The sequence below is a fragment of the Gorilla gorilla genome, chromosome X (genome assembly GCF_029281585.2).
Source record: "Gorilla gorilla gorilla isolate KB3781 chromosome X, NHGRI_mGorGor1-v2.1_pri, whole genome shotgun sequence".
Classification (NCBI taxonomy): domain Eukaryota; kingdom Metazoa; phylum Chordata; class Mammalia; order Primates; family Hominidae; genus Gorilla; species Gorilla gorilla.
In genome coordinates, this window is record NC_073247.2 from 77,247,165 (window position 1) to 77,275,039 (window position 27,875).

General features: G+C 45.8%; 1 protein-coding gene across 1 annotated transcript; it reads right to left on the reverse strand.

The window, feature by feature from the left end:
- Nucleotides 1-13,342: 13,342 nt before the first annotated feature.
- LOC101135088 (putative FERM domain-containing protein FRMD8P1) lies at nt 13,343-15,142 on the reverse strand. The gene has a single exon (XM_004064287.3). It carries the CDS (start codon nt 15,011-15,013, stop codon nt 13,619-13,621), a length of 1,395 nt encoding a protein of 464 aa, XP_004064335.3. The 5' UTR covers nt 15,014-15,142; the 3' UTR covers nt 13,343-13,618.
- Nucleotides 15,143-27,875: the final 12,733 nt, after the last annotated feature.

A 27,875-nucleotide genomic window follows, 5' to 3' on the forward strand; every position in this document is an offset into this window, starting at 1 on the left:
GATAATGCAGGCTAATTTCCACATCTCAAGATCTTTAATTACAATGAAGTCCAATGTTTTTCTTTCTTTTTTCTTTTTCTTTTAACCACATAAAGTAACATTCATAGGTTGTAGGGATTAGGATGTGAGTATCTTTTGGGGGACAATTGTTTCAGCTTACCACAGGGAATATGGATCTGTCCTGGCACATGCTCAAGAATCCTAAGAATCCCTAGGCTTGTGGTGACGTAGGATACTCCTAGCAGTGCCAGTGGGCATGAATTAAATAAAATCTCCAAGTCCAAGGCATTGTCTGTGAAATCCTGAAGTTAATCAAATGTATCTTCAAGCTACTGCTTCCCCTTCATTATTTCACCATTTCCCTCCCCCTCACTTCACCCCAATGTCCACTTTTGTGTATCTAGTTCACCTAGAGCAGTCCTGTGGCCCCGGCTAAGCAAACACCTATATGTTGATGTTCTTCAAGTCTCTAGCTGAGTTTTCTGTGGCACTCCAGACACATTTAATCAACTGTCTGCTGCACTCATGTGATCCCGCAGGCAACCCAATATCAACCTGTCTAAATCTTAAATACTTTCCCCCAAAATCTGTCCCTCCTCCTATATCATTCAATACATGGCAACAATATTCACAGAGTCATCTGAACCTCAGTACCTGCACTCAGGTAGCTTGGGCTTGAATTGTGTCTTCACCACTTACTGTTTGAAACCTTGAGCAAGTTACTTAACTTTTCTATGCCTCGTTTACTTCATCTGTAAACGGAAATAATAAGAGCACTTATTAATAGTGCTCGCATAATAGTCTCAAAGGACTGGTGTGTGGATTAAAAGAGGTGAGCATTAGCCAGGTGTGGTGGCTCTCACCTATAATCCCAGCACTTTGGGAGGCCGAGGAGGGTGGATCACTTGAGGCCAGGAGTTCAAGACCAGTCTGGCCAACATGGCGAAACCCTGTCTCTACTAAAAATCACAAAAATTAGCCGGGTGTGGTGATGCGCCTGTAATCCCAGCTATTCTGAGGCATGAAAATGGCTTGAACCCTGGAGGCAGAGGTTGCAGTGAAGTCCTTCTGATTTTACAGGTTGGCTAAAATGTGTTTAGGACTATGGAGCCAAGATCGTGCCACTGTACTCCAGCTTGGGCAAAAGAGGGATACTCTGTCTCAGAAAGGAAAGAAGAGGGGGTGGGGGAGGGAGGAGGGACTTCTTAGAAGAGTGCATGACACACTGTAAGCACTTACAGCTGTTAAGCTATATATATATATATATATATTTTTTTTTTTCCTTTGGCAGAGTCTCGCTCTGTCGCCCAGGCTAGAGTGCAGTGGCATGATCTCAGCTCACCACAACCTCCACCTCCCAGGTTCAAGCGATTCTCCTGCCTCAGCCTCTCAAGTAGCTGGGACTATAGACATGCCACCACGCCTGGCTAATTTTTGTATTTTTAGTAGAGACAGTGTTTCACCATGTTGGCCAGGCTGGTCTCGAACTCCTGACTCAGGTGATCCAACCACCTCAGCCTCCCAAAGTGTTGGGATTACAGGTGTGAGCCACATGCCCAGCCTAGCCTATATTGTTAATCGTATTGTCAAAGGCATGTGAACCAGAGCAACTCCATCCTGAATAGGGGCTGGGTAAAATAAGGCTGAGACTTACTGGGCCGCATTCCCAGATGGTTAAGGCATTCTAAGTCACAGGATGAGATTAGGAGGTCAGCACAGAAGACAGGTCATAAAGAACTTGCTGATAAAACAGGTTGCAGTAAAGAAGCCGGGCTAAAACCCACCAAAACCAAGACCGCCACGAGAGTGACTTCTGGTCTTCCTCACTGCTGCACTCCCACCAGCGCCATGACAGTTTACAAATGCCATGGCAAAGTCAGGAAGTTACCCTATATGGTCTAGAAAGGGGAAGCATGAATAATCCACCCCTTGTTTAGCATATCATCAAGAAATAATCAGGCTGGGTGCGGTGGCTCACACCTGTAATCCTAGCACTTTGGGAGGCCAAGGCTGGTGGATTGCCTGAGCTCAGGAGTTCGAGACCAGCCTGTGAAACGTGGTGAAACACCGTCTCTACTAAAATACAAAAAAAAAAAAAAAAAAAAAAACAATTAGCCAGGCGTGGCAGCATGCGCCTGTGGTCCCAGCTACTTGGTAGGCTGAGGCAGCAGAATTACTTGAACCCAGGAGGTGGGGGTTGCAGTGAGCCGAGATCAAGCCACTGCACTCCAGCCTGGGTGACAGAGTGAGACTCCGTCTCTAAAAAAAAAAAAAAAGAAAAGAAATAACCATAAAAAAATGGGCAACCAGCAGCCCTCGGGGCTGCTCTGTCTCTGGAGTAGCCATTCTCTTATTCTTTTACTTTCTTCTTTTTTTCTGTTTCTTTCTTTTTTTTTTGAAACAGAGTCTCCTGTGTCACCCAGGCTGGAGTGCAGTGGTGTGATCTCTGCTTACTGCAAGCTCCACCTCCTGGGTTCCAGCGATTCTCCTGCATCAGCCTCCCGAGTAGCTGGGACTACAGGCACCCGCCACCATGGCTGGCTAATTCTTGTATTTTTAGTAGAGACAGGGTTTCACCATATTGGCCAGGATGGTCTCGATCTCCTGACCTCGTGATCCACCCACTTTGGCCTCCTGAAGTGCTGGGATTACAGGCGTGAGCCACCGCGCCGGGCCTTCCTTTACTTTCTTAATAAACTTGCTTTCACTTTACTCTATGGACTCGCCCTGAATTCTTTCTTGCACGAGATCCAGAAACCGTCCCTTGGGGTCTGGATCTGGACCCCTTTCCTGTAACATCTTTCTGGCAAACCCCAAAGGGACTATGGTGAGGAAACTCCCTACCCAAAAGCTAACTTTGGGTAAGTGATGGGGTCCTGTAACAGTATTATCATTCTCCACTACTTCACCTCCTCACTCACTTCCACTGTTCCATCTTCTCCCGCACCCTTGGTGCCACCCTCCCCCAAAACTACATAATCTACCCACTATCTTTTTAATCAGTCCTCTTCTTTACATTCTCATGGCCACTGTTCTAATTCAGGCCTTGGTTTTCTCTGGATCACTGTACTGTCTTCCTAACTGGTCTCTCTGTTTCCATCCCTTACATAGAAGAGAAGGGGTCTTATAAACTGGAAACTTATCTTGTTGGAATAATAAATCCCTAGACTCTTTTCCTGAAATAGTAGGCTTTAAATAGCTTTTCAAAGTTTTGTTTTTTGGCCTGGCATGGTGGCTCACGCCTGTAATCCCAGCACTTTGAGTGGCTGAGGCGGGTGGATCACTTGAGGTCAGGAGTTCAAGACCAGCCTGGACAACATGGTGAAACCCTGTCTCTACTAAAAATACAAAAATTAGCCAAGCATGGTGGCGCGAGCCTGTAATCCCAGCTACTTGGGAGGCTGAGGCACAAGGATTGCTTGAACCTGGGAGGCGGAGGTTGCAGTGAACTGAGATCACGCCACTGCACTCCACCACAGGCAGCAGAGCAAGACTCCGTCTTAAAAAAAAAAAAAAGTTTTTTTTTTGTTGTTGTTTTGTATTCTTTTGTTTTTTGAGACAGGATCTCACTCTGTGACCCAGGCTGGAGTGCAGTGAGGCCACCATAGCTCACTACAACCTCAACTTCCTGGGCTTTAGAGATGTTTCCACTACAGCCTCCCAAACAGCTAGGACTGGACCCCCACCTACCAGCTGGGTATGCATGCCACCACACCCACCTAATTTTTTATTTTTTTTTGTAGAGATAGGGTCTCACCCTGTTGCCCAAGCTGGTCTCAAATTCCTGGCCACAAACCTAGGCCTCCCATATTACTGGAATTACAGGTGTAAGTTACTGAGCTCAGCCTTTGTTTGTTTGTTTGTTTTGAGACGGGGTCTTACTCTGTCACCCAGGCTACAGTACAGTGGTGCTAAAAGCGCCTTTGCAAAAAATTATAGCAGTAACAAAATTATGACAGTGAAAGTAAAAGAGGTCTGAACTAACCCACTCCATCTTGCCTTTAACCTACAAACTGTCGGTGGTCATTCCTGGGTGTGGGCCAAGCTAACTATGGGAGAAATTTACTTTATGGTGTAAATTATAATAGCCCTTCTCAAAACTAAACTACCTTTGTAAAACTAATGAAAGACCTCCAAGTTAGGAGGATGAAAGGACCCTGAATTCCGCTAAGATGTAGGTATAATTAAATGATTACCAGCTATTATTCCGGAGGTCACAAGATTTGCAACTTCCTCAATTACTCCTGTAAATAACATCACTATTGTGGAACCTAAGATTGGCCTTTTGAGGTGTCTTTTCAGGCTTTTGCATTTATTTTACTTTATTTTATTTTATTTTATTTTATTTTATTTTAATTTAATTTAATTTTATTTTATTTTGTTTTTGAGACAGGATCTCGTTCTGTCAACCAGGCTGGAGTGCAGTGGTGCCATCTCAGCTCACTGCAACCTCTGTTTCCTGGGCTGAAGTGATCCTCCCCGCTCAGCCTCCAGAGTAGCTAGGACCACAGGCATGCAGCACCACACCAGACTACCTTTTTGTGTTTGGGTAGAGATGGGGTTTCACCATGTTGCCTAGGCTGGTCTCAAACTCCTGAGCTCAAACAATTTCCTGGCTTTGGCCTCACAAAGTGCTGGGATTACAGGCGTGAGCCACCGTGCCCAACTGACTTTTGCATTTCTGACTGTTGCATGGCCCCAGTCAGACCAGCAATTCCCCTGTGATCCCCCACCCAGAAGTGGACTCCACATACAAGGACCATTTTCCACACTCCTATGATTGCATCTCCAACCAATCAGCAGGATCCTTACCCTAGCCCTCTGCCTATCAAACTCTCCTTTTGAAAACCTTAGCCTTCTAATTTTGAGGGAGGCTGATTTGAGTGATAATAAAACTCAGGTCTTCTGTTTAGCTAGCTCTACGTGTATTGAATTCTTTCTCTGTTGCAATTCTCGTATCTTGATAGAATGGCTCTATCTGGGCAGCAGGCAAGTAGAACCCATTGGGCACTTACAGTGTGACCATAGCTTGCTGTAGCCTTGAACTCTTGGTCTCAAGTGATCCACCAACTCGGCCTCCCAAAATGCTGGAATTATAGGCGTGAGCCACCTTGTCCGGCCAAGCCACCTCCCATTCTGTTCAAAGTCATCCCTCTGCTCACTGAGATAAATGCGTATCTGATTGCCTCCTTTGGAAAGACTAATTAGAAACTCAAAAGAATGTAACCATTTGTCTCTTACCTACCTATTACCTGGAAGCCCCCTCCCTGCTTCGAGTTGTCCCACCTTTCTGGACCGAACCATTATTCATCTTACATGTATTGATTGATGTCTCATGTCTCCCTAAAATGTATAAAACCAACCTGTGTCCCAATCACCTTAGGCACATGTCGTCAGGACCTTCAGAGGCTGTTTCACTGGTGCGCATGTCCTTAACCTTGGCAAAATAAACTTTCTAAATTGACTGGGACCTGTCTCAGCTATTCAGGGTTCACAGGTTTTACAATAGTGATGTTACTGCTTCCCAGGAGCAATTTGAGGAGGGTCAGAATCTTGTAGCCTCTAGCTTCATGACTCCTAAACCATAATTTCTTTTCTTTCTTTTCTTTCTTTCTTTCTTTCTTTCTTTCTTTCTTTCTTTCTTTCTTTCTTTCTTTCTTTCTTTCTTTCTTTCTTTTTTTAGACACAGACTTGCTGTGTCGCCCAGGCTGGAGAGCAGTGGCAGGATCTCGGCTCTCTGCAACCTCTGCCTCCCGGATTCAAGCGATTCTCATGCCTCAGCCTCCTGAGTAGCTGGATTACAGGCACGTGCCACCATGCCCAGCTAATTTTTTGTATTTTTAGTAGAGATGGGGCTTCACCATGTTGGTCAGGCTGGTCTCTAACTCCTGATTCAAGTCATCCACCTGCCTTGGCCTCCCAAAGTACTGGAATTACAGACATGAGCCACCGCACCCGGCCCTAAACCGTAATTTCTAATCTTGTGGCTAATTTATTAGTCCTACGAAAACAGTCTAGTCCCCAGGTAGGAAGGGGGTTTGTTTTGGGAAAGGGCAGTTATCATCTTTGTTCCAAAGTTAAACTGTAAACTAAGTTCCTCCCAAAGTTAGTTCGGCCTATGCCCAGGAATGAACAAGGACAGTTTGGAGGTTAGAAGCAAGATGGAGTTGGTTAGGTCAGATCTCTTTCACTGTAACAATTTTCTGTTATAATTTTGCAACAGTGGCTTCAATATGGGGTTCACTATGTTGCCCAGGCTAGCCATGAACTCCTGGACTCAAGCGATCCTCCTGCCTTGACCTCCCAAAGTGCTGGGTTTACAGGTATGAGCCAGCATGCCAGGCCAACTCCAGCTCAATTAATGATACAAGAAACATCATGGTATTGGAAAAGGAGCTATCATTTATTACTTCTCTACTACAGACTGGATGCTTTACATAACACTTTCTTCCTTATTTATATCTTCTTATCTTTCTCGTGTGGGTGTGGGTGTGTGTGTTTTGTCTGCTTGTTTGTTTTTTGAGACAGAGTCTCGCTCTGTTACCCAGGCTGGAGTGCAGTGGCACAATCTTGGCTCACTGCAACCTCTGCCTCCTGAGTTCAAGCAACTCTCCTGCCTCAGCCTCCCTAGTAGCTGGGATTACAAGCATGTGCCACCACACCCAGCTAATTTTTCTGTTTGTTTTTGACATGGAGTTTTGCTCTTGTTGCCTAGGGTGGAGTGCAATCGTGCAATCTCGACTCACTGCAACCTCCGCCTCCAAGGTTCAAGTGATGCTCCTGCCTCAGCCTCCTGAGTAGCTGGGATTACAGGCTCCCGCCACCTCACCCAGCTAATATTTTTTTTTTTGTAGTTTTTAGTAGATACAGGGTTTCACCATGCTGGCCAGGCTGGTCTCGAACTCCCGACCTCAGGTGATCCGCCTGCCTTGGCCTCCCAAAGTGCTGGGATTATAGGGGTGAGCCACCACGCCCAGCCTTGAAGCTCCTTTGTGAAGCCTGTAGACCAAGTTTTATTGTTTCCATTTTCTAGATAAGAAAACAGAGGCTCAAGAAAGTAACGTGATTTTCCCAAGGTCATACTGTAAGTGACAAAGCAGAGACTGAGACCCAGATTTCCAACCCAAGTTCTCTTTTTATTATGCTGTACTAGAAGCAATGGGGTGAATTTATTTATATCCCATGTGATCCTGTGGACATGTGAATTTGTATCTGTAGGTGCTTTACTGGGAACTCCTGGAAAACAAGGGTTATGAGCTGATTGATTTCCACAATTCTTACAGCAGGATCCTTCATATTAGGAAGCAAATGTACATAGAAAGTATGGGAGGAAAGAAGACAGAGAAAATAATGGAAGGCTGGCAAGAAGAAAAATAAAGTAGAAGAACAAAATGAAAGGTAAGAAAAAAGAGAAAAAAGTAAAGGGACAGAAAGAAATAATATACATTGCTACATGTGTTGATTAAAGAAAAGAAAGAATTCTCTGTGATTTGAAAGGTCTTTCAGAAGCAACAGATATATTGGTAAGAACATGAAGTTAGAACTCAGGGAACCGTGGGTGCAGAATCTACCTCCTCCTTAAATGCTCTATTACTTTGGCTGAAATTACGTCCCCTTCTAAGTCTGTTTCCTCAACCTGCAAAATGTGGTTAATACATGCTAACTTTTAGGGTGATTTGTGAGGAAAGCTTGAAAAAAGGAAAGGTGTTTATGGCATCTGTCAGGAACTCAATAACAGCATTCCACACCTATGGTTACTCCCACTGAGAGCCTAGAGCCTCAGCCATTCCAGGACTGTTTAATCTTCTTTCCCTTCCAGGTTCTCTATGGGCAGACGGCGAAGGTCTTGGATCAGGTGCTCCAAAGCTTCCTCCCTGAGAACCCTGACTCCAGCGAGGTATAGGTACAGGCCTTCAAGACCCAGAAGGAGTCACAGTCAGCCTCTCAGAGGATGCTGGCTGCCTGGGGAAGGTGGTAGGAGGAGGAAGAGGTGGTGTGTTGAAGTGGTTAAAATCAGGTTTGAATTCAAAACAAATAACAACAAAAAACCTTGTGAATAATCCACTGTTTATTAGCATGTGGATAATTGAGAGTTGACCATGTCCTCTGAGCCTGCCTCAAGCCTTTCATTATTTGGGTTATATGTTCCTTGGGCCTTTGCTAGTTGACCCCTGGCTTCAACTACTGTGGTATACCAGTTAGGGCAGAGGTGATTACATAGGCCTGAGCTGGGAGGCTCTGAGCCTTAATTTTCCTGATTCTCCTTCCCCTCACATTTAGCAACTGATATCCTAGATGAGTTCTGCACTCCCCTATAAGCTCAAGCCGGGGCTGGACTGGTGCCCTTTTTCTCAAGTTTGTCATGGAGCACTTTGGCCATGATGTGAATCTGGCTAATCTTTGGCCTTTTTCTAATCTTCATCCCTCTTACCACATCCTGGCCTCTTTCCCGGCCTCCTGAATAAGTCTATATTTGCACCTCAGGATTATATCTGTCTTTTTGTTTTTCTCAAGCTCTTCTCAGCCTTTCTGCTTCTCTTAGAATATCCTCCACTTTCCTTTACTGCCTCCTTCTCCTCAACTTGCTGAGTTTGATTAGGATGGAGGTGCCTTACATGGTCTGGTTCATGATCCTTTGCAAAGTGCCTTCTGTCTGACAGTTTTCAGGGAAGGTAACTAGTGCCAAATACCAAACTAATCCCAGAAGCAAGTTTGCTTTTCCTCTTTCTTTCCTCTTCTATCCCTCTTCTTTCCATCCTTTCAAACTGAGCCACTTCTACTTGCCAGGTTTTGTGTTGGGAACTAAGAAAACAAAGAAATCAGATGGAATCCCTGCCCTCAATGAGATAAGCACCTCTCCAACCTAGGTCTTTGCCTCTTACTAGCAATGAATTCTTTGGCAATTTGTTTAGCATTTCTGGGCTTTGCTCCTTAAATGAGTAGAAATCGGGGCTGAATATGAGTACTGTAAGAGAAGCCAGAGGGAATGCAAAAGAGGGAGTGATCGGTTCCATCTCTGAACAACAGTGAAGGTGCCCTAGTTCATTTCTGCTTCTATAACAAAATACCACAGGCCAAGATAATTTATAAACAACATACATTTATTTTTCATAATTCTAGAGGCTAAGAAGTTCAAGATCAAGGCACTGGCAGATTCAGTGTCTGGTGAGGACTGCTGTCTGCATCTGAGATGGCTCCTTCTTGCTTCATCCTCACATGGTAGAAGAGCAAAAGGGATGAACACAGTGTTCTCACATGGCAGATGAGATAAAAGTGCCAGGCAGCTATCTGAAGCTTATTTTATAAGGACATTAATCTCATTCACAAGGGCAGAGCCCTCATGACTTAATCATTTCTCAAAAGTCCCCACCTTTTAATACCATCACCTTGGGGTTTAAGGTCCAACATATAAGTTGTTCGTTTGGTTTTGTTTGAGACTGAGTCTTCCTCTGTCACCCAGGCTGGAGTGCAGTGGCATGATAACAGCTCACTGCAGCCTCGACCACCTGGGGTCAAGTGATCCTCCCACCTCAGCCTCCTGAGTAGCTGGGACCACAGGTGTACACTCTCATACCTGGCTAATTTTTTAAAAATATTTTTAGAGATGGGGTCTTCCTATGTTGCCCAGGCTGGTCTCTAGCTCCCAGGCTCAAGTGATCCTCCTGTCTTGGACTCCCAAAGCGCTGGGATTACAGGTATGAGCCACTGTGCCCAGCTAGATTATTTTCTATGTATGTTCAAATATCCATATGTGTATATGTGAGCATATAAGTGTATGTAAACAAAGGAAATGCATGTGAAAATATGGGAGCTTGTAGTGGAGTTGTATGTGAGTATATGGAATATATGTGAATGGCAGGAGGTTATGGTGTCTGGGAGAATATATATATGAATAAATGCATTTGTATCAGAGTGTAGGGCATAAGACTACGGTGGAATATATATGAAAGTGTGGGCAAGATGTGTCTATGGGAGCTCATGTAAGCTTTGCAAGTACCTGTATGTGAGTGAGAGTGTATGTCAGAGTTTGAGGTGAGTGTGTATGGTATGGGGAGGGGAGGGCTTGCATTGTTTCATGTGAGTGTGTGGGTATGGAGAATAAATTAGTGGGTTAATTGGGCAACCCTAGTTCTACTCCTTAGTTTGCATCATTCAGTGAAGGCTTTCCAGTGAATTGCTTTCAGCAGCAGTTTCTGGGATTTGGGCACTCTAGGGTTAGGAAACTTGTTATTTTTTCCCTTTCAGGCCCTTTGTTGAAGTATACCCTCATTTAGCTCCATACACATTTTATGAGCACTTACCGTGCACAAGGCGCTACTCTTAGATCTTTCCTGGCAGATAAGAATACTCTCTGAGGAGTCATGTCTCTCAATATTATCCTAAATCCTTTCCCTCACTGGATTCTCATAAGAGCTGGCTCCCTTCATTGTATAAATGGAGAAAGCAAGACCTGCTCAGAGCATGGGCTTGCAGGCAAATAGACCTGGGATGAATTTCTCTCTCTGTTATTACCTAGTTGTGTTAGTTTGTAAAGGCTGCCATAACAAAATGCTACAGAATTGGTGCCTAAAATAACAGAAATTTATTTCCTCACAGTTGTGAAGGTTGGAAGTCCAAGATCAAGGTGTTAGCAGGGTTGGTTTCTTTTGAGGCCTCTTTCCTTAGCTTGCCAAGGGCTACTTTCTTGCTGTGTCTTCAACACGGTCTTTCCTCTGTGTTAATGCATCCCTGGTGTGTCTGTCTGTCTTTTCCAATATTCTCTTTTTTTTTTTCTTTTGACGGAGTCTCGCTCTGTCACCAGGCTGGAGTGCAGTGGTGTGATCTCGGCTCACTGCAACCTCCACCTCCCGGGTTCAAGCAATTCTCCCTGCCTCAGCCTCCCAGGTGGCTGGGACTACAGGCATGCACCATCACGCCCAGCTAATTTTTCTATTTTTAGTAGAGACGGGGTTTCACCATGTTGGCCAGGATGGTCTTGATCTCTTGACCTCATGATCCACCCACCTCGGCCTCCCAAAGTGCTGAGATTACAGGCATGAGCCACTGCGCCCGGCTTAATATTCTTTTCTTTCTTTCTTTTTCTTTTTTTTTTGAGATGGAGTCTCGCTCTGTCGCCCAGGCTGGAGTGCAGTGGCACCATCTTGGCTCACTGCAAGCTCTGACTCCCGGGTTCACGCCATTGTCCTGCCTCAGCCTCCCGAGTAGCTGGGACTACAGGCGCCCGCCACCACACCTGGCTAATTTTTTCTGTTTTTTAGTAGAGATGGTGTTTCACCGTGTTAGCCAGGATGGTCTCGATCTCCTGACCTCGTGATCTGCCTGCCTCGGCCTCCCAAAGTGCTGGGATTACAGGCGTGAGCCATGGCACTCAGCCTATATTCTTTTCTTAAAAGGATGTCAGTCAGATTGGATTAGGGCCCACCCTAACAGCTTCAGTTTTTTGTTTTTTTTTTTTGTTAGAAACTGACTTTATTAATAAGTCACATGATACAAAAGAATGAGAACGTTCAAAAAATGAGTAAAATACTGCTTTGTCCCAAAGGACAAGCAGAAAATGTTAAGGCACAATGGATGCTCAGAAAACGTAAGAAGCTGAAGGGAAAACACATCATCTGTGTATTCAGACACACACACTCCAACCCATCACACGGACACACCCTCACCCACCCATCAGAGAAGAATTCACCTGGAATCAGCTGGGGGCGGTGGCTCACGCCTATAACCCCAGCACTTTGGGAGGTTGAGGCGGGTGGATCATGAGGTCAGGAGTTCAAGACCAGCCTGACCAACATGGTGAAACCCTGTCTCTACTAAAAATACAAAAATTAGCAGGGCGTGGTGGCACGCACCTGTAATCCTAGCTACTCAGGAGGCTGAGGCAGGAGAATCGCTTGAGGCAGAGGTTGCAGTGAGCCAAGATGCGCCACTGTACTCCTGCCTGGGCAACAGAGTGAGACTCTATCTCAAAAAACATAAAAAAATAAAAAAAAATAAAATCACCTGGAATCAAAGCAGCAGGGACAACCTGCGCTGGAGCGGCCAGAACAGGCCAGCGGGCAGCTCGGTGAGACCGAGCAACTCCAGGATGGGAGACGAGAACTGGCAGCTGACATGACCCTGTGGCCAGGACATTCCAAAAGAGGCCTCTTCTTTCTGCCTATTATTTTAACAAATAAAGTCCATGCTGCCAGAAGGCAAGCCCACCTCAAAACTCCTGGCACATTCACAAGCTACCAAAGGGAGAAGGGTGAACAGGCTCTGATACTTGGAGTAGAGGCCTGAGCTTCCTCTCCCACGGTTTTCCACCAGGAACGGAAGACAAAACCAAGCCCTGTGCTGCCACAGGAAGTCCCAGGAAGCACCTGTGAGACCTGCACACCCACCTCGGAGGGTCCCAAGGCTGGGAAAGCCCTCCTCTCAGGGACTAAGCTCATCTGGGACAAGACAGAGCCCCTGCTCCCTGGAGGGCAAGCTGGGACCAGAGAAGCCAAGCACCCACATCAGTCACCTTTCCAAGTGTCCTCGAGAAAAGAGAGACTGTCCCGTGTGGCCCAGGCTTTTCCGGGCAAGCACTGGCCCCCAGAGGAATCCATGGCGCCGCCTGGGAAGGAGCACGCACCAGAGGTTACCCAGGGCACTTCCTGGCATTGCCCCGGCACAACTTAGATGAACAAAGACGAAACTAAAACCTGAAGACCCAGACACGGGAGGAGAGGGCAGGTCTGGTCAGTCCCCTAGGGGAGCTGCTTGGGCTCCAGGGAGTGCCCACCAGGGGATTTTCAGGAGTTTTTCACAGACTGTGAGTGTGGATCTGGAGGCCAGGTGGTCCACAGGACAGCCACCTTCCAGCAGTGACATCACCAAAGGTTATCAGAAAAGCATGCTCTTTCTGGTGTCTCGTGCCTGCAAAGGAGACCAGAATGAGGGGCACAGGACCTCAGGTAGGGCCTTGCCTGGCTCCCTCCATTCCTGATTCAACAGGGAGGTGTGGTGGGGGCCCTCACCGTGTTTCTGTCCAGGTTCAATCCAGGGAGGACCTTCCCACCCTCCTCAGAGTGGTGGCCCAGCCTGGCAGTGGGGGGTGGAGCACCAGCAGGAGGAAGGCAGGAAACTGGTCATCCAAGTCCAGGGAGTGGAGCACTACCAGGAGGAAGGCGGGGACTGGTCACTCAAGTCCAGGGAAGAGGCCAAAGGCACACACTGGACCTTCAGGTCCCAAACCTCAATCCTTGGTCCTCTGCCACTGGAGCTGCCACCGGGCACTTCAGAACAGGGGAAACTGCCCATCTTGAGGTGGGCACAAAGGCATGTTTCTAGGTGAGGGTGGCAGCTGCAGCTTGATCGGATGGTCCTGAGATAGCAGCAGGGCCCAGCATCCGGGGGAAGGGGGGGAAGGGAGGGCAGGCTGCAGAGGGGCCCTGTGGGAGGCCCTGGCCAGCTTTGCACAGCCCGGGCATGGCCCCGGGCCCAAAAGTCACTTCTCCGTGGTCTGAGAAATCTGCTGAGGCAGCCCTCCCCATGTGGTGACCCATGAGACTGTTAGCCAGCCCCTGCTCCTCAGGAGGACAATGCCGGGCCAGGGCCCCCAGTTGCCCTCCTCCTGCGGGGTGCAGCGTCCTCAGCCCTGCTCCAGGCTGTCGCTGGGCTGCACCACGGTGTAGCTCCCCTGGCCCAAGGACAGCTGCCGGCTGAAGAAGGACGTGGTGCTCTTCGTTTTCACTCGCCTGATCCCCTTGCCGTCCTCCACGTATTCGATGGTGGAGAGATGCTGGATCCGGCTGGACACCACACTCCCCTGCCTCCGCAGCTTGGGGCGCTGAACAGGAGCCGGCGAGGAGCTGGGGTCTGAGGGCGAGCCAGTTGCACTGTCCTGGGGGCCTGCGGGCTCCGCCGCCTGGCTCAGTTCGATGCAGTACTCAATGAGGCTGCTCATCAGTTCAGCCTGCTTGGAGTAGATCTTGAGGAGCTTGTTGACAGGTGTGCCCCCGCTGTTCCTGTCGAACTCCAGCCACAGGATGGGCTCTTCCTCCTCAGGGGAGGTGTGGTCCCACGACAGCTCCTGGAAGCGCAGGCCCAGCAGGACGTGCTTCTCTCTGCTGTCGACGACGTGCACGCCTTCCAGACTGATGGCCACAGAAACTGATTTGCGCCCACCCCGGTGCAAAAAGCCTTGGGCTGGCTTGTCAACCTCACCGTGGAAGAAGGCACACCCATAGAAGGGCAGCTTGTGGCACTTGAGGAGGTAGGCGCGGTAGTGGGTGCCCAGGGCGGCCTCACACCCGCCGTCGCTGCTGACCTCCTGCACCTCGCGGTAGGCGTTCAGCAGGCCCTGCTCACCCGGCCCGGCCCTGGCCCCACGGCCCCGGAGGGCAGCAAAGAGACCCTGGCCCCGCTTACAGAGGTGGGCAGGGAGGAAGGAGTCCAGCTTCTCCCTCAGGTCGCAGGCTGCCGGCCAGTCGGGCTGGTAGGGTACGAGCTGCACGCGGCACACCAGGGCGCCCAGAGCCTCGCAGTCCTCAACGTCGCACAGGTACCGTGCAGCCAGCACGTTGCCCTTGGCCTCCTCATAGAGCAGCCGCAGGACCTCCTCGTCGGGGATCTGGAGCTCCCGCTCCTTTGGGAAGAACACGTTCCTTCGGAACTGCAGGAAAGGCTCATCCATGGCCACGTCGTCGTCCGGGGCACTGGTGAAGCGCAGCAGCAGCTCCGGCCACTGGCGTTCCAGCTTGTAGGGCTGGTTCTTGGGTTTCAGCTGCACCTCCAGCAGAGGGGAAACCAGCCAGAGCGCGAAGACATCCAGGGCGATGTCCGGAAGCTGCAGGACCTCGCCGATGGCGCAGTGCAGCTCATGGGCACGGAGCGAAGGCAGGTTCTCCACAGCCAGGGGCACCACCGTGTCATCCGCCAGGTATACCAGCACGTCAGCTGCTCGGGCTCCCACGGAGGACACGCTGCTTCGGTGGGACCGCTCAGTGGGGCCGGGCTGCCCGACACTGCCTTCCGTCCCGTCCATCTCGCAGGGTCGCAGAGCCCGCCACCTGAGAGGCAAGGCTCCTGCCCGGAATCCTGCCCCTCCACCAAGCCCGTGGAATCTTGCTCTGTCACCCAGGCTGGAGTGCAGTGGCGCGATTTCGGCTCACTGCAACCTCTGCCTCTCTGGTTCAAGCGATTCTCCTGCCGCAGCCTCCTGAGTAGCTGAGATTACAGGCATGCGCCACCACACCTGGCTAATTTTTTTTTGTATTTTTAATAGAGACAGGGTTTCACCATGTTGGTCAGGCTGGTCTCGAACTCCTGACCTCGTGATCCGCCCACCTCAGCCTCCCAAATGCTGGGATTACAGGCGTGAGCCAACATGCCTGGTCCAACAGCCTCATTTTAACTTAATTACTTATTTAAAGACTCAGTCTCCAAATACAGTCACATTCTGAGGTGCTGGGGGTTAGAGCTTCAACATACAAATTTTGAAGGGATACAATCAGCCATAGAACTAGCTGTGTGACCTTGGCCTCTCTGCACCTTGGTTTCTCCCCAGGGTATGTAGAGATAATTAGGGGTGATATTCTAAATATTTGACACCTGGAAGGGGGTCTGACAACCTACAAACTTTCGTGGCCCTAGTGTTAGAGCAGAGTCCTGGAGGCCCCTGCTATGCCAGGCATTAATCCTTTGGTTGTTGAATTATATGGGGAGGTCCTAGGGGGAGGAGTTCTCATGAAGGAATCAAGGTGGTGGTGGTGCGAGTGAAGAGTGTTACCAATCAGTATAGAAGTTTTTAAATATTTTAACAGCCTGTACAGCTCTATCCCTGCATGCTACCCAAATATCAGTCCCAGTAGAATTAATGCCTACCTTATTAGTGTAGTTATACACACACATGTTGACCTCTTCTCCAAACACTCACCTTGGTTTCTCTAAAGAAATCCTATCAGGCCCAATTCTAGGGTCTCAAAAACTCAGCTGCCCCAATGCTGAAGAGCTCTTTTCTCCTCTCTCATACACTGTGGAGTTTACCAAGATAGGGTAGCTGGTGGCTGTTTGGGGCATGGTCTCTATATTACTCTGCTCTCACACTGCTAATAAGGACATACCCGAGACTGGATAATTTATAAAGGAAAGAGGTGTAATTGACTCACAGTTCCACATGGCTGGGGAGACCTTGCAATCATGGCTGAAGACAAATGAGGAGCAAAGTCACATCTTACATGGCAGCAGGCAAGAGGGCTTGGGTAAGGGAACTCCCCTTTATAAAACCATCAGATCTCGTGAGACCTAATCACTATCATGAGAACAGCAAGGGAAAGACCCGCCTCCATGATTCACCAGGTCTCTCCTGCAAAAAGTAAAAGTAGAGGTTCCTCTTCAAAGACTTTCCTCCCCGTCTAATTAGGAATAAATAGTAACTTCTCTTAGAAGCAAAATTTATTCAAAGACCTGTGCTAACATTCTTAAATATCTGCTAGCTGTAATAAAGACATCAATGTACTTTATGTTCTTAGCTCCCACAATTTAGCCTAAATATTTGCCCTGGCATGCTTATACTGGTCCAAGCAAAGCATTAGGCCATAGCCTGTTCCTCTTCCTTATTTGAAGGTGTTTTTACCTTTCTCAGTATTCCACAAGTTACTTCCTCCTTCCTTTGTTCTCTTCTGCCTTTGCCTCTTTTAGAAAGTTCTAAGTTGCTAGCCAGTCGGGACAAATACAGAATTTGACGTCCCGTTCCACCCCATGGAAACTGGACACAGAAGTAGGGTGGACGTGTCAGGTTGTAAATGACCCTGTCTCCTTTGTTCAGTGTACTCTCATGGCAAAACTGCTGGCAAGTGTACCCTTTCTGCAGAAAGTATAAAAATGGCCTTGCTGAGGAAATTAAATTTATGTTCAAGTGCTATTTCTTTATGGCACTGGGGAACAAGCATTTCGAACACTCCCATGACACATAGGAGTTATAGGAGCCACCAGTCAAGATGAGATTTGGGTGGGGACACAGCCAAACCATATCAGTCTCTAGGGACTCCAAGAAAGACACCCATCTCTATGCCCTGGAATGGTGTAGACTGTTTTATATCTACACCATTACAGTACAGTGTAACAAAAGGCTAAGGTTACAGTCTGGGCTTAGTTGCCTCCTCACCATCTCCCTCTCTTGGTGGACTTCACTCTTCCCTTTGTCCTACGAGGGTCTGGACAGTTCAGTGTTCTGTGAAAGCTTTTGCTGGGAAGCAGAAAGGAACTTGAACAGCAGTCAAGTTAGAGTCATCTCTCTCCCTCATAGGAGACTCTTTCTTGACCTTGACATCCATTTTATCCCATTCGCCTTTTTCCCCAGGGGCCAGAAATTAGCCATCTTTGGGCAAGGAAGCCAGAGCACTCTGCCTCCTGTCTCTTGACTGAGGGCCACTTCTCCACAGCTCTTTATCTCTTGACTCATCTTTGTGTTTTTCTTTTGTTTTTGTTTTTTTGAGATGGAGTCTCACTCTTGCCTAGGCTGGAGTGCAGTGGCATGATCTCAGCTCACTACAACCTCTGCCTCTTGGGTTCAAGTGATTCTCCTGCCTCTGCCTCCCAAGTAGCTGGGATTACAGGAGCCCGTCACCATGCCTGGCTAATTTTTGTATTTTTAGTAGAGGCGAGGTTTCAACATGTTGACCAGGCTGGTCTCAAACTCTTGACCTCAGGTGATCTGCCTGCCTCAGCCTCCCAAAGTGCCCACGTCATCTTTGGGAAGTTGGTAGAAAGGGGTGGGGGCAGAGCCTTTCCTTAGCGTTGGGGGTTCCTTAATGGGAACCCAGGCCAAGAGGAATAATATGAGATTTCAGGGCAGGCTACTGACCCCAAGCCTCGGATAGTTTAGCAAAACCTAAATGAAGGGTGTAGTCAGCTTCACTACCTCAGCATTCCTGGGGCTGTCCAGCAGGGCTCTTCTGGAAAGCTGAGGCCAAACAGAGAGAGAGAGAAGAAAAAGGTCCAACACGGTGGCAGCCAGTCAGAGGTGACTTTGGAAGTGGAGCAAGAGATCCCAGAACATTTGAGAAAGTTCTTTATAAACAGCTCCCAGATTTTGAAGGTAGTGGTTATGAGGAATGTTTGCTGGGATGAGGGTTTAGGGAGGCCGGGGTGATTCAGTTTCATCTCCTCTCTTTGATGGAACCATGGGATCTCAGCCAGACTCCCTTGCAAGCTAGTGGGGGCATTTTGTTTGTCCACCATTGAGTTGCTAGGGCAGCCTAATATTATGGAAAGAGCACTGAATTTGGAGCCACATAGTCTGAGCTCTAGCTCCAGCTCTGCCACTGAATTGCTGTGTGGCTTGGGCAAATTTCTTCTTAGATCTCTGTAACATGAGACAGGGAGGGACTTCTTGGTCTCTGTGGGATCCATTCTGCTCTATCTTCCTGAGTCTCTGAGTCAGTGGAGGTGGTGTAGGGTAGGGGAATGGACTGGCTTCTGCCTTGCAGCTTCCACCTTCAGCCTTGCCTCTTGGGATTGGGGCCAGTAAGCCTGAGAGAAGTCATTCCTCCTTTTACCTCTGCCTCCCTAGGGATGGCTCACTGACCCTCATTTTCTCTAGACCTCGGCTACTTCTAGTTCTTTTAGTTGTGATGTTAGGTTGTTAATTTGAGATCTTTCTAACTGTTTGATGTGGGCGTTTAGTGCTACAAATTTCCCTCTTAACTTTGCCGTAGCTGTGTTCTAGAGATCGTGGTATGTTGTATCTTTGTTCTCATTAGTTTTAAAGAACTTCCTGATTTCTGCCTTAATTTCATTATTGACCCAGAAGTCATTTAGGAGCAGGTTATTCAATTTTCATGTAATTGTATGGTTTTGAGTGAATTTCTTAGTCTTGGTTTCTAATTTGATTGTGCTGTGGCCCGAGAGATTGTGATAATTTCAGTTCTCTTCCATCTGTTGAGGAGTGTTTTACTTCCTATTATGTGATGATTTTTTTTTTTTTTTTGAGATGGAGTTTCACTCTTGTTGCCCAGGCTGGAGTGCAATGGCACAATCTTGGCTCACGGAAACCTTCGCCTCTCAGGTTCAAGCGATTCTCCTCCCTCAGCCTCCCAAGGAGCTGAGACTACAGGCATGAGCCACCATGCCCGGCTAATTTTTGTATTTTTAGTAGAGATGGGGTTTCACCATGTTGGACAGGCTGGTCTCGAACTCCTGATCTCAGGTAATCCGCCCACCTCGGCCTCCCAAAGTGCTGGGATAACAGGCGTGAGCCACTGCGCCCAGCCTTATGCAATTGATTTTAAAGCATGTGCCATGTGGTGATGAGAAGAATGTATATTCTGTTGTTTTTGGGTGGAGAGTTCTGTAAATATGTAACAGATCCATTTGATCCAGCGCTGAGTTCAGATCCTGAATATCTTTGTTAATTTTCTGTCTCAATGATCTGTCTAATATTGTCAGTGGGATATTTAAGTCTCCCACTATTATTCTGTGGGTGTCTAAGTCTCTTTGAAGGTCTCTAAGAAATTGCTTTATGAATCAGGGTGCTCCTGTGTTGGGTGCATATTATATTTAGGATAGTTGTTTGTTGAATTGAACCCTTTACCATTATGTAATGCCATTCTTTGTCTTTTAAAAAATCTTTGTTGGTTTAAAGTCTGTTTTGTCAGAAACTAAGATTGCAACCCCTGCTTTTTTCTGTTTTCCATTTGCTTGGTATATTTTTCTCCATCTCTTTATTTTGAGCCTATGTTTGTCATTGCATGTGAGATGGGTCTCTTCAAAACAATGGTCTTGGTTCTTTATCCAGTTTGCCACTCTCTATCTTTTAATTAGGTCATTTAGCCTGTTTCAATTTGAGGTTAGTGTTGTTATGTGTGGATTTGATCCTGTCATCATTTTAGCTGGTTATTTTGTACACTTGTTTATGTGGTTGCTTTATAGTGTCACATCTTTGAGATGTTTGGGGGTCACCAATATCAGATACCCCCTCAGAAACTTCCTCATTATAAAGGATGAATTCATATAGAGCAAGGAGTCTAGCAGCACTCCTGTGCCTTTGTGCCTCCAAGGGTGAGGGTCCAGAGAAATAGGTCTTACTTGCCCTTGAAAATACATCTTTTTTTTCTTTTTTTCGGAGTGTCTCTCTGTCACACAGGATGGAGTGCAATGGCATGATCTCGGCTCACTGCAACCTCCACCTCCCAGCTTCAAGCGATTCTTCGGCCTCCGCCTCCCGAGTAGCTGGAACTACAGGCGCATTCCACCACACCGGGTTAATTTTTGTATTTTCAGTAGAAACGTGATTTCACCATATTGGCCAGGCTGGTCTCGAACTCCTGACCTCATGATCAGCCTGACTCGGCCTCCCAAAGTGCTGGGATTACAGGCCTGAGCCACCATGCCCAGCCTGAGAATACATCTTTATAGAATACTCAGTATAGTGCTCTGCCTCCACGCCCTGCTAAATTAAACTGGTTGTTACTGGGAAAAAAAATCTCCTGTTTGGGTTTTACCAAGAGACACACACACTTTGACTTTAGTCCTGTCCCCCTCCCAGTGAAAGTGGCAAAAACAATAACTGAAGGATTTAGGCATTACTGTACTCTCTTTTCTTGGGCAGTAGGTAAAAGTTATTTTAAAATTAACTAGTTTTTTTAATATTAAAAACAATACCTGCACATAGTAAAGCATTTAAACAGTACAAACAGCCAGATTACCAGGTTCATTCCACAAGGGTACCCAATGAAAACAGTTTCTTGTGTGTTCCTTTGAAAAAATGTTAATATTTCTACAGAACAACCTTTTTTTTATTCATACAAATGGACTCAAACGAGTTACACTGTTCTCTGCCTTACTTTGTTCCCTTAACTATTTGGATGACTTTCCATATCAGTACAAACATATTCACCTCACTCTTTTTAATAGAGATATAGATGGAGGTAGAGTTTATACTGTAGTTTAACTGATCAGTCCCTAAATGATGAACATTTAGGGATTCCACCCCCTCCACCCAGTCTTTTGCTACTAGAAACAATGATATAGTGACTATCCTTGTACACATGTCCATGCACAGGTGTGATATATCTGCAGGCTAAATTCCTAGAAATATAACTGTTGGATCCAAGAGTATGCACACTTAACATTTTTTTTTTTTGAGACAAGAGTCTCACTTTGTCACCTAGGCTGGAGTGCAGTGATGTGATCTCGGCTCACTGCAACCTCTGCATCCCGGGTTCAAGCGAATCTCGTCCCTCCGCCTTCCGAGTAGCTGGGACCACAGACATGCACCACCATGCCCAGCTAATTTTTTTGTATTTTTAGTAGAGACAGGGTTTCATCATGTTGGCCAGGCTGGTCTCATACTCCTGACCTCAAGTGATCTGCCCGCCTTAGCCTCCCAAAGTGCTGGGATTACAGGCATGAGCTTCCACACCTGGCACACACTTAACATTTTTGATTAATACTGACAAATTGCCCTCCAATGAGATTGCCCAATTTATACTCTTAATAGGCTGTGTAGAAGATGGACTGTTTTCCCACACTGTCACTCACACTAAGTATTAACAAACTTAATAATCTTATAGGTGAAAAGGTGTATCTCACTTTAATTTTAATTTTTCATTATGAGCAATGATGAGCATCTTTATCAGTAATTCATCTCTCTTACTGTCTACTTGCCGTTCATGCCCTTTCCCCATTTTGTATTGTCATTCACCTTAATCTTACTGATTTATATGATATTTTTGTTATTGAGAAAAGTAGCCCCTCTCTTACTTGTTTTATGTATTATAAAATCTGATACCACTTTGTTGTTAGTGTTTTCACTTTGTCATATATATTTTTGTGATGCAAAAGTTTTAAATGTTATGTGAAATGCATCAATATTTTCTTGTATGGCTTTTGGATTTTGTATGACATTTAGAGTTTCTTCACTTAAAGGTTATACAATCTTCTTCTTATACATTCATTAGTCTCTTTCTTTCTTAGCATTTAAATCTTAGATCCATCTGGAATTTTCCCTACTTTATAGTTAACATTTCAAGCTTAGCACCCCTAAATCTGCTTATTTCCCTCAGACTAGTGCTTTTCAAATATTTCCACAAAAGGATATCTCAGAGGAGAGGAGTGTCCTTGAAACCCTGGGGATCTGGAGAGATTTGGTGCCAGCTACAGGATCAACATTTTTTTTTTTGAGACAGAGTCTTGCTCTGTTGCCCAGGCTGGAGTGCAGTGGCATGATCTCAGCTCACTGAAACCTCTGCCTCCCTGGTTCGAGCGATTCCCCTGCCTCAGCCTCCCGAGCAGCTGGGATTACAGGCACCCACCACCACACCCAGCTAATTTTTGTATTCTTAGTAGAGAAGGAGTTTCACCATGTTGGCCAGGCTGGTCTCAAACCCCTGACCTCAAGTGTTCCACCTGCCTTAGCTTCCCAAAGTGCTGGGATTACAGGCTTGAGCCACCCCGACCAGCCAAGATAAGGAATCTTTAAAAAAAAAAAAAAAAAAAATATATATATATATATTTGCTCTTGTTACACATTAAAGAATTCCTTAATATGACTAAAAAATCAGTTTTTAAATTTCCCTGGCATAAAACAACCTATGAAGACCGTTTAATAAATTGATGTTTTAGCCAGATGCAGTGGCTCATGCCTGTCATCCCAGCAACTTAGGAGGCTGAGGCAGGAGGTTTGCTTGAGCCCAGGAGTTCTAGACCAGCCCGGGCAACATATGGAAAACTTGTCTCTACAAAAATAAAATAAAATAAAAAATAGCCAGGTGTGGTGGTGCACACCTGCAGTCCTAGCTATTCAGTAGGCTGAGGTGGGAGGACTGCTTAAGCCCAGGATTTTGAGGCTGCAGTGAGCTATGATTGCTCCACTGCACTCCATCCAGCCTGAGCAATAGAGCAAGACCCTGTCTCAAAAAAAAAAAAAAAAAAAGAAAGAAAAGAAAAGAAGTTGATGCTTTTATTAACATCAGTAATTTGTGGGGACTGCATGAGAAATTTTCGTTGAAGGTGCCAAGGCCCAGAAACTTCCTTGCAAATCCGTAACTATCAGCCCCTAAGACTGAATTCTTTCAGCTTCTCTCTGAAACCTATCTTTGAGTCAGACTGCTGCCTTAATTAACTTTTTAACTTCCTTTGCTAGACCTTCTAGAAAATTAATTTTTCCTCCTTAATTCTCTTTAGAACTAGCCACTTTCAAAGAGTTGCTCCTGAAATATACAATACATTGTTGTTAACTATCAATTTTAAAAAGTTGCTTCTGACAATAAGCATAGAATTCCATCAATCTCAGGATACACTAGAAGCTTTTCTAAAATAGTTTATCACCAGGCACGGTGGCTCATGCCTGTAATCCCAGCACTTTGGGAGGCTGAGGCGGGTGGGTCACCTGAGGTCAGGAGTTGGAGACCAGCCTGACCAACATGGTGAAACCCCATCTCTACTAAAAATACAAAATTAGCCAGGCATGGTGGAACATGCCTGTAATCCCAGCTACTCAGGAGGCTGAGGCAGGAATATTGCTTGAACCCAGGAGGGAGAGGTTGCAGTGAGCTGAAATCATGCTATTGTACTCCAGCCTTCAGGCAACAAGAGTGAAACTTCGTCTCAAAAAAAAAAAAAAAATCTTTAAGTCATTTTGTCTGGGTGCGGTGGCTCACACCTGTAATCCCAGCACTTTGGGAGGCCGAGGGGGCCGGATCACATGAGGTTAGGAGTTGAAGACCAGCCTGGCCAAGATGGCGAAACCCCGTCTCTACTAAAAACACAAAAATTAGCCAGGTGTGGTGATGGGCACCTGAAATCCCAGCTACTCAGGAGGCTGAGGCTGGAGAATCGCTTGAACCCAGGAGGCAGAGGTCGCAGTGAGCTTACATCACGCCACTGCACTCCAGCCTAGGCGACAAGAGCAAAACTCCATCTCAAAAAATAAAATAAAATAAAATAAAAGAATTTCTTTTGTGGGAAACAAACAAACACCTAGCTTTTTCATAGATTTTCCTAATCTAAGCTGAGGTTCATGTCTCCTGGGGGAAAATTAAACAAAACGAGGAACAGAAGGCTGAGTGAAGGATCCTGGCAGAAGTGGCAGTGAAGCTGGCCTCTTTGGGATCCAACTTTAATCACCCAAAGAAAGGCTACATGGTTGATAGGGCACATCTATGTTCCATCGCCTTGGAACACAGATATTCAGGGGGCATGAACTGGGATTAATCACAATCTAATTCCAATTTCAACTAGGCATAGAGAAAAATTTCTCTGGTAAATGTTTGAGAAAATAGAAATGGCACAGTAGCGCATGCCTGTAATCCCAGCACTTTGGACAAGGCAGGAGGATTGCTTGAGTTCAGGAATTTGAGATCAGCCTGGGCAACACAATTAGACCTTATCTCTATTTTTTAAAAGTAATATTAATATGCCGGGCACGGTGGCTCATGCCTGTAAACCCAGCATTTTGGGAGGCTGAGGTGGGCGGATCACCTGAGGTCGGGAGTTCGAGACCAGCCTGACCAACATGGAGAAACCTCGTCTCTACTAAAAATACAAAATTAGCCAGGCATGGTGGTGCATTCCTGTAATCCCAGCTACTTGGGATGCTGAGGCAGGAGAATCACTTGAATCCGGAAGGCGGCAGTTTCGGTGAGCTGAGATCGTGCCATTGCACTCCAGCCTGGGCAACAAGAGTGAAAGTCCATCTCTAAATAAATAAATAAATAAATAAATAAATAAATAAATAGAGAAAATAGTAAGATTGATATCCATCTTCCTAGTCTTCAGGAGGATATTCCTCCCTTGCCTGTACACGCCTTTCCCCTACACATACACTCTGAGCTGAAGCATCTTATCCATCTGTCAGAGGCTGGTTCAAGTTGTAGGCTTGAAGGCTGGGATTTGAGTCTTGACCTAGGCGAAAACAAGGACCAGGGCCTGGCCAGGAAAGGATCAAGAGGATACTGTTCACAACAACCCTTCCTATGAGTAGTGGGCATTTTATCCAACAAAACCTGTTCATGTTCACGTTTGTTTTGTTTTGTTTTGTTTTTTTGAGATGGAGTCTTTCTTTGTCACCCGGGCTGGAGTGCAGTGACGTGATCTCAATTCACTGCGACCTCTGCCTCCCAGCTTCAAGTGATTCTCCTGCCTCAGCCTCCCAGTAGCTAGGATTACAGGTGTGCACCACCATGTCTGGCTAATTTTTTTTTTATTTTTAATAGAGACGGGGTTTCCCCATGTTGGCCAGGCTGGTCTTGAACTCCTGACCTCAGGTGATCCACTCGCCTCGGCCTCCCAAAGTGCTGGAATTACAGGCGTGTGTCACCATGGCTGGCCATGTTCATACTCTTTCTTCTTTTTCAATTTTCTTCTTCTTCTTATACTTTAAGTTCTTGATTATATGTGCAGAACGTGCAGGTTTGTTACACAGGTATACATGTGCCATGGTGGTTTGCTGCACCCATCAACCTGTCATCTACATTAGGTATCTCTCCTAATGCTATCCCTCCTCTAGCCCCCTACCCCCTGACAGGCCCCAGTGTGTGATGTTCCCCACCCTGTGTCCATGTGTTCTCATTGTTCAACTCCCACTTATGAGTGAGAACATGAGGTGTTTGGTTTTATGTTCTTGTGTTAGTTTGGTAAGAATGATGGTTTCCAGCTTCATCCATGTCCCTGCAAAGGACGTGAACTCATCCTTTTTTATGGCTGCATAGTATTCCATGGTGTATGTGTGCCACATTTTCTTTATCTAGTCTATCATTGATGGACATTTGGGTTGGTTCCAAGTCTTTGCTATTGTAAACAGTGCCACAATAAACATACGTGTGCATGTGTCTTTATAGTAGAATGATTCATAATCCTCTTGGTATATACTCAGTAATAGGATTGCTGGGTCGAATGGTATTTCTGTTTCTAGATCCTTGAGGAATCGCCACACTGTCTTCCACAATGTTTGAACTAACTTGCACTCCCACCAGCAGTGTAAAAGCATTCCTATTTCTCCGCATCCTCTCCAGCATCTGTTGTTTCCTGACATTTTAATGATCCCCTTTCTAACTGGCATGAGATGATATCTCATTGTGATTTTGATTTACATTTCTCTAATGACCAGTGATGATGACCCTTTTTTTTCATGTTTGTTGGCTGTATAAATGTCTTCTTTTGCTAGGTGCGGTGGCTCACGCCTGTAATCCCAGCACTTTGGGAGCCTGAGGTGGATGGATCACGAGGTCAGGAGTTCAAGACCAGCCTGGCCAAGATGCTGAAACAGCGTCTCTACTAAAAATACAAAAATTAGCCAGGCACAGTGGCAGGCACCTCTAATCCCCACTACTTGGGAGGCCGAGGTAGGAGAATCACTTGAACCCTGGGTGGGTGGAGGTTGCAGTGAGCCAAGATTGCGCCACTGCATTCCAGCCTGGGTGACAGAGTGAGACTCCATCTCAAAAAATAAATAAATAAATAAAATAAAATAAAATAAAAATAAATGTCTTCTTTTGAGAAATGTCTGTTCATATCCTTCGCCCACTTTTTGATGGGGTTGTTTGTTTTTTTTCTTGTAAATTTGTTTAAGTTCTTTGTAGATTCTGGATATTAGCCTTTGTCAGATGGATAGTTTGCAAAAATTTTCTCCCATTCTGTAGGTTGCCTGTTCACTCTGATGATAGTTTCTTTTGCTGTGCAGAAGCTCTTTAGTTTAATTACATCCCATTTGTCAATTTTGGCTTTCGTTGCCATTGCTTTTGATGTTTTAGTCATGAAGTTTTTGTCCATGCCTGTGTCCTGAATGGTATTGCCTTGGATTTCTTCTAGGGTTTTTATGGTTTTAGGTCTTACATTTAAGTCTTTAATCCATCTTGAGTTAATTTTTGTATAAGGTGTAAAGAAGGGGTCCAGTTTCATTTTTCCGTATATGGCTTACCAGTTTTCCCAACACCATTTATTAAACAGGGAATCCTTTTCCTATTGCTTGTTTTTGTCAGGTTTACCAAAGGTCAGATGGTTGTAGATGTGTGGTGTTATTTCTGAGGCCTCTATTCTGTTCCATTGGTCTATATATCTGTTTTGGTACCAGTACCATGTGGTTTTGGTTACTGTAGACTCGTAGTATAGTTTGAAGTCAGGTAGCGTGATGCCTCCAGCTTTGTTCTTCTTGCTTAGGATTGTCTGCTATGCGGGCTCTTTTTTGGTTCCATATGAAATTTAAAGTAGTATTTTTCTAATTGTGTGAAGAAAGTCAATTGTAGCTTGATGGGGATAGCATTGAATCTATAAATTACTTTGGTCATTATGGCCATTTTCACGATATTGATTCCTCCTATCCATGAACATGGAATGTTTTTCCATTTGTTTGTGTCCTTCTTTAATTTGTTGAGCAGTGATTTGTAGTTCTCCTTGAAGAGGTCCTTCACATCCCTTGTAAGTTGTATTCCTAAGTATTTTATTCTCTTAGTAGAAATTGTGAATGTTGTGAATGGGAGTTCACTCATGATTTGGCTCTCTGTCTATTACTGATGTATAGGAATGTTTGTGATTTTGCACATTAATTTTGTATCCTGAGATTTTGCTGAATTTGCTTATCAGCTTAAAAATATTTTGGGCTGAGATGATGGGGTTTTCTAAATATACAATCATGTCATCTACAAACAGAGACAATTTGACTTCCTCTCTTCCTGTTTGAGTACTCTTTATTTCTTTATCTTGCCTGATTGCCCTGGCCAGAACTTCCAATATTAGGTTGAAGAGGAGTGGTGAGAGAGAGCATCCCTGTCTTGTGCCAGTTTTCAAAGGGAATGCTTCCAGTTTTTGCCCATTCAGTATGATATTGGCTGTGGGTTTGTCATAAATAGCTCTTATTATTTTGAGATACATTCCGTCAACACCTAGTTTATTGAGAGTTTGTAGCATGA